This window comes from Hylobates moloch, unplaced genomic scaffold (genome assembly GCF_009828535.3).
Source record: "Hylobates moloch isolate HMO894 unplaced genomic scaffold, HMol_V3 SCAFFOLD_13, whole genome shotgun sequence".
Classification (NCBI taxonomy): Eukaryota; Metazoa; Chordata; class Mammalia; order Primates; family Hylobatidae; genus Hylobates; species Hylobates moloch.
Window position 1 is genome coordinate 57,904,531 of NW_026652288.1, and position 20,108 is coordinate 57,924,638.

A 20,108-nucleotide genomic window follows, 5' to 3' on the forward strand; every position below is an offset into this window, starting at 1 on the left:
TCTCAACAAGTGACAGAGGTTCTGGCCATACCTGAATGTTAAATGGCACCTGCTACAATGCTAAAAATACATGTATAAATATGATAGATGGACTCATTGTATACCATGTCACTACAAGACCAATCACACACACACACACACAAGTACACACAAACACACACACACACACAAACCAAATAATAAGAAATTTAAATTAGAAGTATAAATTTGCTGTCATGATCTAGGACCAATTTCCCTAAAGTTTAATGGACAAAATACTGATAGAATATCAAGGAAATCAATCAATTTGATTTCTCCAACCCCCAAACTTCAGAAGTTTACTGGTTCATTAATTCAGTGGAAAATAAAGAATCATGCTAAAAAATTTATTGTTTCAGATCTTTAAACCATCCATTTTCAGATTACAGTTAACTTGTATTTATTTTACAGACAAAATTGCAATCTTTTTCTACACAAAATGTTGAGGCCTATATACTGGTATTCAGAAAATACTATGAATGAAAATTCAAATCAATTATGTACTGAGTTTTACCATAAAATAGTGAGCCTGAAATTTTTTCATGGCATGGCAGATGATGAGTAATAATTACATGTCCACGCTGTGTCAATCACTGTGTTAGACATTTTAATCTTAGCTCACTTATTAATCTGGTTATATTACATATTATTTCTCTTTTACCTTAGTTCACAGTCTGTATTGCAACTTTGAGTAACAAATGATGGAAGTGGCAAGTGGTCACATTTTTTATCAGACACAACACTATGATCACTCTTATGTATGCAAGTTATTTTTCTTCGCTGAAGACCTTGGCCAAAGTCAAATGAAAATAAAAAATGAAAGAAAAATTCACAGTTAGATGTTCCATGATTATGTAATTCTGCTAATAGCTTAAAGGAGTCAGCTAAGCAAGTAAAAATTTCCAGTGCAACATATAGGATATACTAGTATAGTAATCTAGTGAGGAATGACTTTTTATAATAAGTAAGCTGAATCCTGAATGACTGAAAGTTTGCTTAATGAAGAGATGTACAGAAGATGGGACAGGCATTGGAGTAAAACGAAATTGACTATAGTGGTATAGAGTGGATGTTGGTGAATAATTGAGTAGCTAAGGACAGCGCTGTTGCTATACAGTACACTATATTACTGTCATCCATCAGCTACCTCAGCTACCTCCCCTTTTCCGGTAAGAGGATTGCACATCTCTATTGCTACAATTTATATAGTAACTTCCTGTAGGGGAAGAACTCTTTCCTGTCCCTTGGCATCAGGCTTTTTATCAACAGATTGAAAAGAAATGTGACCTATTCCAGTCCCACCCAGCTCTCTTTCCTTTTTCCCTCTGCCTCCAGAACATCATTTCCCAGATAGAGCTGATCTTTCAGCCTGGAATCATGAAAGAAAAAGGCATAGACAAGCAATAAAAAGATCAGTGTCTGTCACTGGTTGTGGGGGAAGGAAGGAAGAATAAATAGATGAAGCATGAGAGATTTTTAGGGCAGTGAAACTACTATGTATGATATTATATTGGTGAATACATGTCACTATACATTTGTCAAACCCATAGAATTTACAACACAAATAGTAAACTCTAATGTAAACTATGGACTTTAGTTAATAATAATGCATCAAAATTGGCTCATCAATTGCACAAATGTGCCACACTAATGCAAGAGGTTAATAATAGAGGAGTGTGGAGGAGAATGGCAGAGGGAAGAAAGATGAATATGCAAACTTTCTGTACTTTCTACTCAATTTTTCAGTAAACCTAAAACTTCTCTAAAAAAATAAAGTCTAGGCCGGGCATGGTGGCTCACACCTGTAATCCCAGCACTTTGGGAGGCTGAGGCAGGTGGATCACGAGGTCAGGAGATCGAGACCATGCTGGCTAACAAGGTGAAACCCCGTCTCTATTAAAAATACAGAAATTAGCCAGGCATGGTGGCGGGGGCCTGTAGTCCCAGCTACTTGGGAGGCTGAGACAGGAGAATGGCGGGTGAACCCAGGAGGCAGAGCTTGCAGTGAGCCGAGATTGCACCACTGCACTCCAGCCTGGGTGACAGAGTGAGACTCCATTTCTAAAAATAAATAAATAAATAAATAAATAAATAAAAACAAAAATAAAATAAAAAAATAAAGTCTATAAAAAAAAACAAACAAACATGGATACAGATACCAAGTTGGAGTAGACCCACAGCCAATTAGCAGCCAAAACATGACATGAGCAATAAATAAACCTTTATTGTTCCAAGCCAATAAGATTTGGTGGTTTGCATGCAAGATAACTACAGCAAAAGCAAACTAAGAGAAGTGGTCATAACTGACCAGAGTCATTTGAACTTTATGCTTTCTGCAATGAGGAAACAGTAAAGAGTTTAAGCAGTCAGTGACATGAACAAATTTCTGTTTTATCAAAGTTCAACTTTGTGCTTCCAGTAAACTAAACATGATCATATATAGTTATCTCTGCTCCTTCCTAAATATCTTTTGAAATAACTATGAGAAATTCTGAAAAGGCATAAACCTAAAAGAAAAAAAAAGAAAAAGAAAAAAACAGCAAGAAAAGGAAATTTTGAATATGAAAAGTAGATGGAAATAACTATTTAACAGAGCCAAGGAAGATGGAATCTAAGCCTGCAAAGTGGGAAAGTAAATAAGCAACAAATCATTCATGACATAGAACCCAAGAAAGGCCCAGGAATGGAAAACACCAGGTTCCTCTGATGGGGTGAATGTGTGAGGGGTAGGCCTGAAATAATAAAGAATTAATTGAAAAGTATTTAAAAAGAATGGTTAGACCACTAGCTTCCTAGTTGAGAACAGCCCTATCCAATGAAAACAGAATGTGAACCACATCTGGAACTTTGTATTTTCTAGTAGTCACGTTAAAAAAAAAGTTAAATTAATTTTAATAACCTTTATGTTTAGCGCCATATATTTAAAATATGATCATCTGAACATATCAATATAAAATTATTAATAATATATTTTATGTTCTTTTTTCATTCTAAGTCTTCCAGATTTAGTATGTATTTAACACTTACAGCACATTTCAATAGATTAGCCACATGTGGCTAGCGGCTACCATATTGCACAGCATAGCTCTAGAAAAAGTGAATTCGAGGGCATAAGACACAGCTGAGAAAAGCTGGAAACACACTCTACTGAAACAAGGTGGCTAAGTAAAGTTCCCCACACTGAATGATGTGATCCCAGCCCATTCAGCTCTCAATCTCCTGCTGGCACCATGCCAACTTCTGTTATCCCACAGCACCCTCATGATAATCAGAAGAAAAGAGAATTCCTCTCTTGAAGGACTGTTTAACTCGAGAAAAAAGATCAACTGACAACAACATTTGAGACTTCTCTCCAATGACATATGAGAGGGCTACTTAATGACCAAATTACTGTATAATGAAACTTCTAGTTAACTTGTCTGACCCACAGAGGACTTTCAGTCAGACTTTTAGTACTTTTAAAATATGAACAAACAGCACAAGATCAGCAGACATTTTAGGAAAGCCTCTAACACACACAAAAAAGGTAAAATAAATAAAAACAAGATAGAACTAGGATGAAACACATATAAGTGAGGGAGCAGAAGAAAACTTAAAGACTACGATTAATACACTCAGAGATACGATAGAAGGTATCACATTCATAAAACAAAAGCAAGATGTTATGAGAAGAAACATTAAGAAAACAATGAAATTGAGAGAATAAATTAGAAAATAAATATCAGTTTAGGAATGTGAACATCCAAATAATACTAGTTTCCCAAAGATAAATGAGAAAAGTTAATGTGAGGAAGTCATCTAAGAACATGATAAAATTTCTCAAGACAAAGATTTATGTTTCCAAATTGGAATGGCATCTTAATTACCTAGAAAAATAGATGAAAAAAACAACAAATCAAGGCATATTGTCCTGAAATTTCATACCACTAGAATTAAAGAGAGGAGCCACAAAACTTCCAGAATACAACATGCCATGTACAAGCACAGGAAATTGGAAAACAAGCTAGAAAACAAGACCTTCAAAATTCTAAAGAAAAACAATCTCTATTTATACCAGATAAACTGCTGATCGAGCATGAGAATATAGTTATGCCATTTTCAGATATGAAAGGTCTCAAAAATATACTTTTCTTCTCAAGAAAACACTGAAGGATATGTTCCACCCAATGAAAGAAGTAAATCCAAAAGAGGGACTGATAGGGTTTAGAAAACAGGGAATCTAACAGAGAATACTGAAGAGAATTCCCCGGACAATAATGAAGGGAAATCTCAAGATGACAGTCATTAAACAAGCCTAAAAAGCAACATGAACAAATTAGAGAAAAGAGGGCCACAGTAGCCAAAGGTCAAGAAAAAGTGAAGGAAAAATCAAATTGATAAATTCTATAATATGCTTGAAAATATTAAGAAAAAATGTAGAGTTCTGACAAAAAGTTTGAGGACTGATAACTTTCAGTACACAGAAACAAACAAAACAGAGGGAATTTAACTTTAACTTTAGAGAAACTAAAAAAAATTACACACAAAAAAGAGAATATAATCATAGTTCACTACATGGTAAAAGAAATAATAGTTGCTTTTCCCCTGCACGTGACTGTTTAAGAGAACTCTCCTGCTTTGGACTCCCAAATCGTCTCTCACCATATTTGTCCAAACTTCCATTTTGAATCTTGTTATTCTCGGTGTGTTCACTGCATTTTAAATCTTGTTATTCTCGGTGTGTTCACTGCATTTTAAATCTTGTTATTCTCGGTGTGTTCACTGCATTTTAAAATGCTCCTTCATTCTCTTGTTGCTGAAATTTCTCCTTCTAGCTCCTTATATCCATGGTCACAGATGAGCTTACCCACTCATGTTGGAATGCTGATCCCACCTCCCCAAATTCCAATTATCTTCTAAAAGGATATTCAGGACCTTTCTGTCAAAATAAATTTTTCCTTCTTCTATGTTAACCAAAACTCTATGTTTTCTACCTCTAGCATTTATCCCCGTCTATCTTGCATCATTTCCTTGTATCCCTCCACTGAGACACTGTTAAAACAGGAACATTTGTTCCCATGAAATCATTTTGGGAAGCACTGTCTAGAAGCCACAGTACCAAGACTGTGCCTCTTCCTGAATAGGGCACCACAGTTCCTTGGGCACCACAGTTCCTTTGGCACCTCGTCAGGTCAGATGGTAGACTGTTCTTCACATTCTCACCATCTTTGGTCACTGCCTCTGGCTGCCCACTTTCTATGATAAGCTCATCTCCACATGGTTCTGAGCTTCCTTTGCCCTGACCCACTCCTGCCCTAATTCCCAAGCTGTTTCTCTATTCTTCATGAAAACTTTTCTTCCATTCTATACAACATTCTCTATCTTCAGCTTCAGTATCCTCAAAAACTGCTCCCTCCACCTTTTCTGAGGTCCGCACTGTGCGTATCTATAGTACTGTATTTACCATTTTATTAATAAATTAACACATATATTCATGCATCTGTTTCAAGCACTAGAATAAAACATGAATTCAGAATTGGGATCTTATTAATAATCTGAATGTATTCCCTCAAAAAATATTTACTGCATTGAACATAATATTACACAATTAAATATTCATAATTACAGACTTCAGACTCTAGTCTTTCCACTTTTTTCCCTACTGTAAATTGCCCTGCTGTTCCCACTCTGCTCCTTTACCCACTCTATTTCTTTCTGTTTTTCATGCCATCTATACAATTATACTTTCTCATGGTCAGGGAAGGAAAATAAAAGATGAAAGAATGTTTGATATCTCAACAATAAAAGAGGAAGCCAGGTTGTTGAGAAAGACTGTGTGGAGATGAGTCGAAGAAAAGGCAGATATTTCACCAGGAAGCAGGATATATATAAGTTAGAGAAACTTTTCTGTGGCTATGAAAAAGAGAATGAGAATGGGAAAGTAAAAGAACAGTAATAGATAGAGAAGGGTGAAAAGAGTAGCATTAAATAGTGCTGTTAAGTATAAGAAACAGAAAGAATTAGTGAAAAAAGTAGAAAGGAAAAAAAGATTGAAAACCTTTGTATGTCTGTGTGGGATATGTGTATGGACAGTGGGGAGGATTCCATAGGCAGCCAAGACTCAAAAGTACCCAAAATGATGCCAGAATGCACAGTCAATCTTTTGTCCCTTATTGAATGCCAGCGTACCTTGACACATTTTGGTACAGCCTTCCCATGGTCCATAGGGGTCCCATGTGAACACGTCACTCCTCTCTTCCAAAGGGATATTGAAGGAATAATGTACATCAGGGTTGTATAAATTACCCACACACAACACCTCAATAAGAATATAAAAGAACATACAATTAATTCATAAAAATATATTCTTAAGACATCATTTTATATTTGATAATGTTAAGCAGTTAACCAGTAGTTTACTAATATAATTAAATCTAAGTGTTTTTACTGATGACTGAGAATTTACCTGCAAAATAAGTTCTTTCTCTTGTCGATTAGTACTATTAATTCTTTCAACTGTGTTATTTGATCCACTGTATTCAATAACAGTTCTTGTTCCTTGCACATTGATTTTTTTTTTTGATGTACTTAGAAGAAAATTTCCATTGAAAAGAAAATTCCCTTCAGCATCAGATAATGCTGTAAAAGAATAAAGCATAACCCATGAAATAGTAACACCAATCAACAATACAGAAAATACTTGTTTAACTTTTTCTTTTTTTTTTTTTCTGAGACGGAGTCTTGCTCTATCTCCCAGGCTGGAGTACAGTGGCACGATATTGGCTCACTGCAACCTCCGCCTCGCCTCTTGGGTTCAAGCAATTCTCCTGCCTCAGCCTCCCGAGTAGCTGGGATTACAGGCATGTGCCACCACACCCGGCTAATTTTTGTATTTTTAGTAGAGACGGGGTTTTGCCATGTTGGCCAGGCTGGTTTCAAACTCCTGACCTCAGGTAATCTGCCTGCTTCGGCCTCTCAAGTGCTAGGATTACAGGAGTGAGCAACCGCGCCTGGCCTTAACTTTTAAAGTTCAAATTCTTTTTTGAAATTAAAGAATGCAAATGTAAATTAATGTTGAGGAAATAAACTTTATTTTACTGTAATGTGGGATTTTATCAGTAAGTTGGGTAACTTCAGCACATCAGCCAAAGATATTAAAATAAATTCACTCTATACTTTTCTATCTCAGATGGTCATCTTCTTTCATGAGGTATGTAGCGTCAGGACAAGCAGTGGGAAAGCAGAAAGAAGTCATGACCCCCGCAGACAGATAAGTTGAATCATCCTAGTCATCAATGGTAGGGAAAGAAGGAGCAGCCAGACTGCTGCATCATTCCATTTATGCTTATCTTAGAAAAAAGGTACAAAGCTTTAAAACTCTAGGATCGGGAGGCCGAGACGGGCGGATCACGAGGTCAGCAGATAGAGATCATCCTGGCTAACACAGTGAAACCCGTCCCTACTAAAAATACAAAAAAATTAGCCGGGCGTAGTGGCGGGAGCCTGTAGTCCCAGCTACTCCAGAGGCTGAGGCAGGAGGATGGCATGAACCCGGGAGGCGGGGCTTGCAGTGAGCTGAGATGGCACCACTGCATCCAGCCTGGGAAACTGAGGGAGACTCCATCTCCAAAAAAAAAAAAAAAAAAAACCTCTAGGATCAACATTCTAGAAGGCCATGCAATGACTATGCCATTCTCTATACAAACGTCTAGATCGTCTATAGAAAAGCCCTCTAACCCTGTTAACACATACATGGATATCTGCTTTTCAGAATAATACTCCTACTTCCTTCTCTGTTCACGTCCCCTTCTTGTTCTCTCTTTTTCCCAGGGACAGCCATTAATATATACCTATAGAATATGTGTATGTGCGTATATGTATTTATATACTATATATACAAATAGATAAGACAATTATATAGTATGTATTAGTAACGTTACTTTTTAAATATAAAATTACATGTCACCCAAAATCATGCGTAGTAAAAAGAAATCAATGTGGAATTAAAACAATGGATTTAAGTTCAAGTTGTTGCGATTAATGTCTATGTAATCTTGGACAAACCTCATGCTCAGTTTCCTAAACTGCATAATAGAAATAATAAAAATTTCTATTTCAGTCTTTTAATCAGGATCAAGTTTGAAAAATGTAAGTGTGTGAATTGTAAAGTACTGTGCTATTTATTTTTTTATTTTATTTTATTTTTTTTTTTTGAGACGGAGTCTCGCTCTATCGCCCAGGCTGGAGTGCAGTGGCGCAATCTCGGCTCACTGCAAGCTCTGCCTCGCAGGTTCACACCATTCTCCTGCCTCAGCCTCTCCAAGTAGCTGGGACTACAGGCGCCCGCCACCACGCCCGGCTAATTTTTTGTATTTTTAGTAGAGATGGGGTTTCACCGTGGTCTCGATCTCCTGACCTCGTGATCCGCCCACCTCGGCCTCCCAATGTGCTATTTATTTTTAATTTTCAAGAGGGTGTGTAATACCTAAAATTTTACACTAAGAAAACCCCCATATTAATCAAATACTTTTTTGCTTGCTTAAGTTATACTTTTCAATGGAAGAATAACCTTTTCAGCAAACATTTATTTGGCATTCCAGGAAACCTCACCGAAGTACACAATTATCTATGGCTAAACTTCCTAATATAAATACAATACCCCTCTGAAAAAGCAATACTGAAGGGATTATTGTAAAATAAATTTGGTGTTTCTGTGTATATGTGGACTAGTGTAACTGTCTTTATGTATTACACTGAATTCAGTGAGGAACAAAGTTCTATATTTAGTCTATGACATAGACATTCCTCTATTTAAGAATCTGCACTTTTATCAACTGTGGCTAGGTCTATTTAAGGGATTATTGGTTACGTTAAATTTAAGGGAAATAAACAAAACCTTACTGGCTTAGAAAAAAAGTCTACACATTTCACTACTTTTAGTTACCAAATTTCATAAATATAAATGTTTTAAAAATTCCTTCTATTGACATCACATGTCTATTTTACTCACTTCAATTTAGACTTTGATATTTCCGTTTGTAATTTTCTCACAAAGTATATTGATAGTTTATTGGTGAACATTTCTTTTTTTATTTTTTTGAGACAGAGTTTTGCTCTTGTTGCCCAGGCTGGAGTGCAGAGACACAATTTCAGCTCACTGCAACCTCTGCCCCCCAGATTCAAGCGATTCTCCTGCCTCAGCCTCCCAAGTAGCTGGAATTACAGGCACGCGCCACCATGCCTGGCTAATTTTTGTATTTTTGGTAGAGACGGGGTTTTGCCATGTTGGTCAGGCTGGTCTCGAACTCCTCAGCTCAGGTGATCCACCTGCCTCGGCCTCCCAAAGTGCTGGGATTGCAGGCATGAGCCACCACGCACGGCCAACATTTCTAATTTTTAAAGTTGAGAATAACCTGTGATCTAGTCCCAGAAAGATATATTTGTCTACATTTGGAATCTAAGAGATACCTATTAAATTATTTATCTCCAATATGGTAGCATATATCTATGTAAATGTACTGAAGCAATATTTTTAGCACAAGGAAAAGAATTTCAACTAAATGTAAAAGGCTAATAAATCAAACTATTTCTGTTTGATTTTAACAAATATTTTGCATTTTTTATTGAGGTGAAACTGATATAACATAAAATTAACCATCATTAAACGAACAGTTCAATGACATTTAGTATATTCACAATGACGTACAACCATCACCTCTATCTAGTTCCAAAACCTGTTCACCCCAAAAGGAAACCTTGTACCCATTAAGCAGTTGTTCCCTTTACATTTGGCTTTATAGTTCCAAATGCAATTCATGAGATAGGCTGTTCATTATAGATTCAGACTGCCAGTTACATAGGTTAATTATTTGAGTCAATATTTCACATCTTATTAATGTACAGCAGATGCTTTCTCAATATCAGCTCTGCACCATTACCTACCTACTCCAGCTTGATGAATTATAGATAACTCACTATTAAGATATTTCACAGGCAGAAGGAAAAGGTTTTTAAAGCATCCTTTTCATGTTTGTGTCTAAAGTGAAATTCTTTAAGCCTGAAAGCTAATTTCTAAAAATAAATAACATAAATTAAGTTTATACTTTAGAAATAGCTAACAGACAATATACTGTGACTACATTCATTAACATATAAAAATGTGAAACCACAGTTCTTTTTCTGACTTTTTTAAATACAATAGCTTTTAAAAAACTGTATTTAAATACTTTAGCTACATAGTAAAAAAAAAATTAAGAAAATTATTTAAAACATTTAACCCCAAAGAATTCTATAATTAATATTAGATAAAATGATAGAAGAGAATTTTACTCTAAATACACATGAAACTAATTGAATATAACTTCTGGTTATCTAAAATACTCACATGAGAAAAAAACTGAAAACAAATTATTGTTCAGAATTTCATCAAGTTTTTTTTTAAAGTAATACATTTTGGACTGCTTAAGAACGTATGTATAGGGAGCCCTAAGCTCAGTATGAAATGAAATTGCATGTTTGCTAAAGGGACTCTTGTTGTCTTGCAAGAATTTACATCAACTACAGACTTCCATGAAATTGCACATGAGCCACACACTGGCTACTGTTTACGAGAAATGTTTACCAAGGTAACTGTCATCTGGTTGTCCAGAATAGCTGTACTGACGAATGTCAACGTTTGTTGCTCCTGCGGGAATCTTTACAACAACATTATAACCTGCAATATAATTTTACATATGTTAAATTTCACAAAAAGCAGATGGCCCAGAGATTATTACTGCTGAACGAGTGAAAAATATGAATAGCATAGTCAGACTTAATTTTGTTGTGTCTATACAAAACTACACAGTGGTTATTCCTTTTGAGTCAGTACCTTACACAAATTACTGAGGATTGAGAAAAAGCGGTTGTTGTCAAGAAACAGAGTTTAAGATTCTTAACTTTTCCTAATCTTTTCCTACTTCTAATAGCCTTAATGTAGAATGGAATGAAGCTAGTATTTTAGCTCCTGAGACATTTAGTACACATACTCATTTTTAAGCTTTGTTAATGCTTTTATATTTTATACTGGGAAAAAACTAGAAGATTTCAAATACAATTCACAAGTCCAGGAGATATTAAAATAATTGGTCATTGCCATGATATATTCGCACAGACTCAGTAAACAGCAAAATAATAAAATTTTTCAATTTCATTATTGAAAAATCATAAAAAAGAAAAAGTTTAAAGCTCAACTTTTAGTTTGTAGTATAAGCAGGAATCTCTTCATCTATTTCCCAAATTTTACATTATTTTTACAAGAATACTAATAAACTTGTTATGAGAAAAGTAAAAAGTTTACTCAAGTGAAATGAATGTGATATTTCCATTTTATGAGGCCAAATTCAGCGACATTGGCACTGCTCAAAAGAGGAAACATTTTATCTAATATATATTAAGAAAAAACATTTTCATGAAACTAAAAACACTCACATTACATAGTTGTCCAAATACTCAGGTTTTTAAATATATAATTAGTTATACTCTAAGGATATTATTCTAAGTTTTTCCTTTTCCGTATTTATTAGGATTTCCCCCTAGTTACTGCACCATGAGTAAAAGAAGTAATTTTTCCAATACACTACCTTTGATAAATATGGAATTAACTTAAGAAGACAGTTTAAAAAGAGCTTAAATTTACAACCCTAATGTCAGACTATCTTGCATGTGTTTTAGAGCAGCCTTATTTACATCTAAGGCATCACATTTTTAGTGTAAGACGATAAGTAGTTTCATGATTCGGTATACACTATATGCCTACTGGTTGTAGGTTATTGACCTACAAGAATAATTTTAATTAACCTCCTTTTCACTATAAAATATTCTCACCCATTACTTTTACTATTTATATCTTTAGTATTTATATTTTTTTCAAGAAAGCAAGACTAAGGCATTGCAAAGGTGACAAGATGAAGGCTACCACCAGGGGGCAGAAATGTGACAAATGCTAATCAGACCTTGCAAATAAGTTTAACACGTTGTTCTATTTGCAAACTGATTAATAGTACAATTTTCACAAGATTACATATTTGATCTTAATTTGGTTCATGTGGCTTTATCCTGGAAAAAATATTTTTCAGTAAATACAGACTGTAATAAGTATGTGCCATGCATTATAGAAGGGAATCAAATGTGTGTAGCTCCCAAGAAATAACTAGAAAAATCATATATCAAATCATCTAGTAACTGAGATTCGTAAATATCAGAGTATAAAATGTACTATGTTTTTCACATACATAAAAACATAAATATTAAGTTTTAAATTATACTGTTTTAATGGAAGTAAGTAACAATTTGAACACACATGAACACAATTTAAAGCTGAACAGTCAGACTGTAAAAAATAGGCTAGGTGTGGTGGTTCATGCCTGTAATTTTGGGACTTTGGGAGGCCGAGATGGGAGGATCCCTTGAGGCTAGGAGTTTGAGACCAACCTAGCAACACATTGAGACCCATCTCCACACACACACACACACACACACAAATTAGATGGGCATGGTGGTGAGCACCTGTAGTTCTAGGTACTGGGGATGAGGAGGTGGAAAGATTGCTGGAGCTCAAGAGTTCAGAGCTGCAATGAGCTATGATTGTGCCACTGTACTCCAGCCTGGGCAACAGAGTAACACCCTGTCTCTAAATAAATAAATGAATAAATAAGGTTGTAAGAAATAAATCTAATTTGCAAAGAAAGTTTTAAAGATCTGCTTTTATTATCATAAAAACAAAAAAAGTTTGTCCAGAAAACATTACAATGGAAAATACTTTACATATTCTCATGCTATTTTGGAGAAAAATTAAATTATGGCCAATATGTGATCCAGATACTGCCTGGAAAATCAAATGTGACGATAATTCTGAAACATTTAATTCAGAAAATATTTAAGTTAATGGTTTCATCCTTCACCTTCAATCAACATTTTCTATGTACTATTAATAAGAAATGCAACAGATAGGACAAATCATACCAAAAAAAGAAAGTGATTCAGGTAATGAAAATATTTGAAAGCAAGTTTCCTGGGAAAAATCACAAATATATACATTTTAGGTTATAGGGAAAAAAAACATTTCATTAATGGGAGGATTATTCACATATCACACATCACAGACAAATAGCACTGAATTTACTCTAAGAAATGCACCTAATACATTTTTAAGAATCAGATTTGCCTGGGGCAGGTGAATTCATTAATCAAGGATACATCTGGTCTAATACAGTATTTAATTTTTTTATATTTAGGAAATTTTTCCTTAACAATCATTTTGGACTAAGGGTATAGAGTAGACAAAACAGTAACAAAGAATTACTGTTACACCTTCTTCACATACTCCATTGTTATACTAAATAAAAGTGAAATCTAGAAACAAGTACACAACTTACCATAACGAGAACTGTTGAAGACACCTATTATTGTCTTGCATGAAGAGTTGTCCCCACCACACACTCCACATTTGTCTATCTTGGCACTGGAGTTTAACACGTGATCACAACCAGCTGCCTTCAAGACACAATTACAATCAATATTATAAGAATGACTAATTATGAAGAAAAGAGAGAAGATCCAAATACATACAATCAGAAATGACAAAGGGGATTTACCACTGACCCCACAGAAATACACATAACTCTCAGAGGCTACTATGAACACCTCTATGCACATGAACTAGAAAACCTAGAAGATATGGATAAACTCCTGGACACAAACACCCTCCCAAGACTGAAGGTGGAAGAAAGAGAATCCCTGGACAGACCAATAATGAGCTCTGAAATGGAATCAGTAATAAGCAGCCTACCATCCAAAAAAAAGCCCAGGATCACATGATTCCCAGCTGAATTCTACTAGATGTACAAATAAGAGCTGGTACCATTCCTAGTGAAACTATTTTAAAAATTGAGGAGGAGGGACTCCTCCCTAACTCATTGTATGAGGTCAGCATCATCCTGATACCAAAACCTGGCAGAGACACAACAAAAAAAGAAAACTTTAGGCCAATATCCTTGATGAATACTGATACAAAAATCCTCAACAAAATACTTGCAAACCAAATCCAGCAGCAAATCAAAAAGCTTATCCACCACAATCAAGTAGACTTCATCCCTGGGGTGCAAAGTTGGTTCACCATATGCAAATCAACAAATGCAATTCATCACATAAACAGAACAAAATACAAAAATCACGATTATCTCAATAGATGCAGAAAATGCTTTCAATAAAATTCAACACTCTTTCATGTTAAGAGCTTTTCATAAACTAGGCATTGAAGGAACATACCTCAAAATAATCAGAGCAATCTATGACAAACCCACAACAGCTATTATACTGAATGAGGAAAAGCAGGAAGAATGTCCCTTGAAAACTGGCAGAAGACAAGGATGCCCTCTCTCACCACTCCTATTTAACATACTACTGAAAGTCCTGGCCAGAACAATCAGGAAAAAGAAAAAAAGAAAGGGCATCCAAATAGAAAAAGAGGAAGTCAAACAATCCCTGCTGGCTAATGACATGATTATATATCTAGAAAACTCCATAGTCTCGGCCCAAAAGCTCCTTAACCTGACAGACAACTTCAGCAAATTTGCAAGATACAAAATCAATGTACAAAACTTACTACCATTCCTACACACCAATATTAACAAACTTGAGACCCAAATAAGGAACACAATCCCCTTCACAATGGCCACCAAAAGAATAAAATACCTAGGAATACAGCTAACCAGTGAGGTGAAAGATCTCTACAATGAGAATTATAAAACACTGCTCAAAGAAATAGAGATGACACAAACAAATGAAAAATATTCTATGCTTACGGATAGGAAGAATCAATATCATTAAAATGGCCATACTGCCCAAAGCAATGTACACATCCAATGCCATTTCTATAAAACTACCATTAATGTTCTTTATAGAACTAGAAAAAACTATTTTAAAATTCACACGGAACCAAAAAAGAGCCTGAATAGCCAAAGCAATCCTAACCAAAAAGAACAAAGCTGAAGGTGTCATGCTACCCAACTTCAAACTATACTACAGGGGTACAGTAACCCAAACAGCATGGAACTGGTACAAAAACAGACACACAGACCAATGGAACAGAATAGAGAGACCAGAAATAAGTCCACACAGCTGCAACCATCTGATCTTCAACAAAACTGATCAAAACAAGCAATGGAAAAAGGACTCCCTATTCAATAAATGGTGCTGGGATAAATGGCTAACCATATGCAGAAGATTGAAACTGGAACCCTTCCTTGCATCATATAAAAAAATCAACTCATGATGGATTAAAGACTTCAATGTAAAACCCCAAACTATAAAAACCCTGGAAGACAACCTAGGCCATACCATTCTGGACATAAGAACTGGCAAAGATTTCATGATGAAGACACCAAAAGCAATTGCAACAGCAAAAACTGGAAAATGAGATCTAGCTAAATTTAAGAGCTTCTGAACAGCAAGAGAAATTATCAACAGAGTAAATAGACAATCTACAGAATGGGGGAAAATATCTGCAAACTATACATCTGACAAAGGTCTATTATCCAGCATCTATAAGGAACTTAAATAAATTTACAAAAAAAAAACAGCCCCATTAAAAAGTGAGCAAAGAACATGAACAAGCATCTTTTAAGAGAAGACATACATGCAGCCAACAAGCCTATGAAAAAAGCACAATATCACTGATCATTAGAGAAATGCAAATCAAAACCAAAATAAGATAGCATCTCACATCAGTTAGAATGACTATTATTAAAAAGTCAAAAAATAAAAGATGCTGGAAAGATTGCAGAAAAGAGAACGGGTATACACTGTTGGTGGGAGTGTAAATTGGTTCAACCACTGTGGAAAGCAGTGTGGTGATTCCCTAAAGAGCTAAAAACTGAATTACCATTCAAGTCAGCAATCCCATTACTGGATATATACCCAAAGGAATATAAGTTGTTTTACCTTAAAGACACATGCAGGTGTATGTTCACTGCAGCACTATTTACAATAGCAAAGACATGAAATGAACCTAAGTGTCCACTAATGGTAGACTGGATAAAGCAAATGTGGTACATATACACAAAGGAATACGATACAGCCATAGAAAAGAATAAAATGATGTCTTTCACAGGAACATGGATGGAGCTGGAGGTCATCATCCTTAGCAAACCAACACAGGAACAGAAAGCCAAATATTATACGTTCTCGCTTATAAGTGTGAGCTAAATGATGAGAACACATGGGCACAAAGGGGAACAACACACACTGGGGCTTGTTGAGGGTGGAGGGTGGGAGGAGCGAGAGGATCAGAAAAAGTAACTATTGGATACTAGGCTTAGTATCTGGATGATAAAATAATCTGTACAACAAAACCCTGTTACACGAGTTTACCTGTATAAAAAAACTTGCATATATACCCCTGAACCTAAAATAAAAGTTAAAAAAAAAGAATGACCAACTATAAGAATGGTGCTTTGAAGTTTACAAAGTTTTTTTCACAAATATCCTTTCAATTAACAGGAGATTCAGTACAACAGAATTGTTTCAAATATGTACTCATCTTGCTGTATGTCAACATTTTCACATATTCATTTACATGGTCTAAAAAGCCAAGTTTATTAAAGGGTCATCCACAGACCTCCTGCATCAACATCACATGGGGTGGTATTTAAAAAGACAGTATCCCAGATCTTCTGAATTATAATACTTGGAAATAAAACCTAGGAATCTGCATTGTAACACTGGCATTGATTCCAATACCCACTGTCATTTGAAAACCACTCTTAAAAGAAATGTAATTCAAAGAGACTAAAGTATGAGTATGTAAGTAACACATTAGAATACTCCAAAAAGATGACTTCCAAGGTTATTATTTTAACTCATGACCTTAGAACTCTGCAAATAGTCCTAGTTTCAAATAAATATTTAAAAGTAACATTTTCTCTAAAACTAATACCCAGCATAACAGTGCTTATTTTTAAAAATGAATGAATAAATGAATGAATATGCAAGTAGATGGCTTGTTCCAGAAATTTCAAAAAAACAAATGCAGCTCCTCTCCATGAAGAAGCTGTCCTCTGCATACATTGCAATAACTCTTTCCATTGTTTAGAATGGCCCTCTAAATTTAGTGATCAGTAAAGAAAATTTCTTAAGCCTAGTGAATTTTTTTATATACAAGGCAGACATTTTCAAAATCAAAATTTTAAGCATATATTTTCTGAAAGTAGTATGCCTCTATATGTTCAGATAATCTTCATCATAACTTTTGCATTTTCATATGACTTTATGCTGCTAATTTAAAGCACAATTTTTTTCAGGCCACTGAATAACCTTTTCAGTATTTAAGCTGTTTCCAACTTAAATTATTTTAATTCTCTTTGAACATCTCATTAGCTCTTTGGGTGAAGAACATTTATCACTGAGATAAGGTAATAGGTATTTGTTTATGGGGAGATGAAGTCGGCCCTATAGAGCTCCACTTTAACCAAAGGAATAAGTTCATAAGATTATACTTATATTTTTAATTATTTTTTATCTTTTATTTTTAAATTGACAGATAACATTGCATGTTTTTATCATGTACAACATGATGTTTTGAAGAATATTAATACATTAAGGAATGGTTAAATCTAGCTAATTAACAAATGCATAACCTCACATAGTTATCATTTTTGTGGTGACAGCACATAACATCCACAAAAAATAGAACTACCATATGATCCAGCAACCTCACTACTGGATATATATCCAAAGGAAATGAAATTAGTACATCAAAGAGATATCTACACTCCCATGTTTATCACAGTGCTATTCACAATAGCCAAAATATGAAATCAAACTAAGTGTCCATCGGTGGATGCATGGATTTAAACAATCTGGTTATATACAAAATGGTATATTATTCAGCCATAAAGAAGAGGAAACCTTGCCATTTGTGACAACATGGATGAACCTGGAGAACATTGGGTTAAATGAAATAAGCCAGGCACCAAAAAACAAATACTATATGATCTCATTCACATGTGGAATCTAAAAAAGTTGATCTCATAGAAGTACACTTACTATATTCTTTAGACCACATTCACTATCCTAGTTCTCAAACTTGCCATCCATTCTGCCATTGCAATGTTTGTGCTTTAACTCAGCATCTCATCTGCTCTGACCTACAACCCTGTTAAATGGACCACCTGCCTCCAATCTTCTAAACCCAGTATTTTGAAGATTCCAATATGCAAATCGAATCACATCTCTCCCTTGACTTCAAATGCTTCTATGTGTTTCCAAGGAGTTAAGAAAAATAAAGTGCATTTGACAACCATCTGCTAGTCCCTAACTCCAACTCTGCTCCCATACTTCCTCATCTTCCTAAAACCTACTCATTTCAATACTTAGCACAAGTCTTATGCACACTAATGAAAGGTTCTCTGAATCCTTTACCCACCTCCCCATAAAATAAGACACTCCTTTCAATATCTCCATGCTACCTTGCAGATGACCCATAACACTACATTCTAATTGTTTACATGCCTATTTCCCCCACAAATCTGTGACCATCTTGAGTGGGGTTCTCTGCTCCAATCTTTTATCCTAGTGACTTGAACAGTATCTGACATCTAGTAGCTACTCAATCAATGTTTGTTGAATGTACATAAAAAATAAGTGACAGAGAGCTGGAAAGAGGAAGGGAGAATATCAATGGTTTTAACGGACAAGGAAAACGTTACTGTAGAAGCTTACATTGAAAGTAGCAAAATCTCTTTACAATCCTTGTATCCTATTATTTTCTATCTTTTTAGGAAGCTGACCTCATTCCTATTTTGATTGTGAGTACAATAGACCACAGAAAGTCATTAAATTTATCTTAATGCTTTGTTAAGGCATTCTTGATGACAGAGAATTCCCAGTAACCAGGCTAACCTTACTTCTATAGATAGCATGATAACAAACGTTGCTTTGTTGCAATGCATAAGAACATACGCTGAAATAGTAAAAGTAATATTTGGTTATATAAATAGAAAAAAACATTATTCTTAAAGTCACTTTAAATATAATAGAAACTTATAGTTTACTTACCATACACTGGCCTTGGACACAGATGTCATAAGTTTCAGTTCCACAAGGAGTACCATCTTCAACCATATCCTTCAATAGGTAGAAATCATTGGTCCCAGCAGCCTGACAATAGAGTTTACAACGATCTTTTGTGCCAACTGTAAAAAAGAAAAAGGTCAAATTTTTCATGTATAATAATAAAGCTATGTGTTCTTATGTCTCAGAAAAATGTACATCAAAGAAACAGCATAATCTACTTACTGCCACTGTATCTTGGAAGCCACCTCACATTAGAGGGAATGCCACTGATGTCCAAATGTTTACCATTAAAATCAGAGCACTGTTTCTCTCGAAAGTCTTGTGTGCCTTTTGGACATGAATCAGTACTACATGATCGAAATTTCATCCTGCGGCCCACACAGTAATTTCCTCCGTTTCTTGGCCTGGTCAAATTCATTACATTTTAAAGCACATCAGTACAACATTATTTGTGCCACTTACTTCTAAAAGTTCCATTCTTTTCTAGGGAGAAAACCAGTGAAGTCCCACTAACGCTTTTTAACAGAAGTATGTAACATGAGTTTTAAGCAATTCTATGGACAATGAACCACAAAAATATCCACCTTAGCGTGGACAGTGAGACTGGAGGGCAGAAATGATATCGTATTCTTGACTAGGTTAACTAGCAAGAAACCAACAATAGAATTTTGTTCTTAAACTTCCAAAAAAGGGTTTGCTCATTTTCTGGAAAGAAGAAAAGACATATAGTGAGCCAAAGACAATAACAAAGGCAGATGCCATGTTAAATAAAAAGGAAATATATACACATCTTTGTCATGTATATCTTATTTATCACTGAATTCAAGGAGTTTTATGGTATCAATCTATATCCACGCTATTTTGACTTATGTTGGAAAATAAAATTTTTTTCAGAATTTTTGGAATATAAAGACTTCCAGTATAATTTATCCTAAAATTTAAATGAACCAAGATTTTATTCAGAGTAAGTCACATTTCTGCATTAAAAATGCTTATTA

The 20,108-nt window shown here is 34.9% G+C and overlaps 1 protein-coding gene across 1 annotated transcript in view; it reads right to left on the minus strand.

Moving 5' to 3' along the window:
- ADAMTS20 (ADAM metallopeptidase with thrombospondin type 1 motif 20) overlaps positions 1–20,108 on the minus strand; it is a 200,847-nt gene that overhangs the window by 86,512 nt on the left and 94,227 nt on the right. Inside the window, exons 13-19 of the mRNA XM_032173750.1 lie at positions 19,333–19,514; positions 19,093–19,229; positions 13,413–13,530; positions 10,619–10,711; positions 6,464–6,636; positions 6,187–6,316; positions 680–806 (exon numbers count right to left, since the gene is read on the minus strand). Of these exons, the coding sequence (XP_032029641.1) occupies positions 680–806; positions 6,187–6,316; positions 6,464–6,636; positions 10,619–10,711; positions 13,413–13,530; positions 19,093–19,229; positions 19,333–19,514 (960 nt within the window). The remainder of the gene's footprint in view (positions 1–679; positions 807–6,186; positions 6,317–6,463; positions 6,637–10,618; positions 10,712–13,412; positions 13,531–19,092; positions 19,230–19,332; positions 19,515–20,108) is intronic.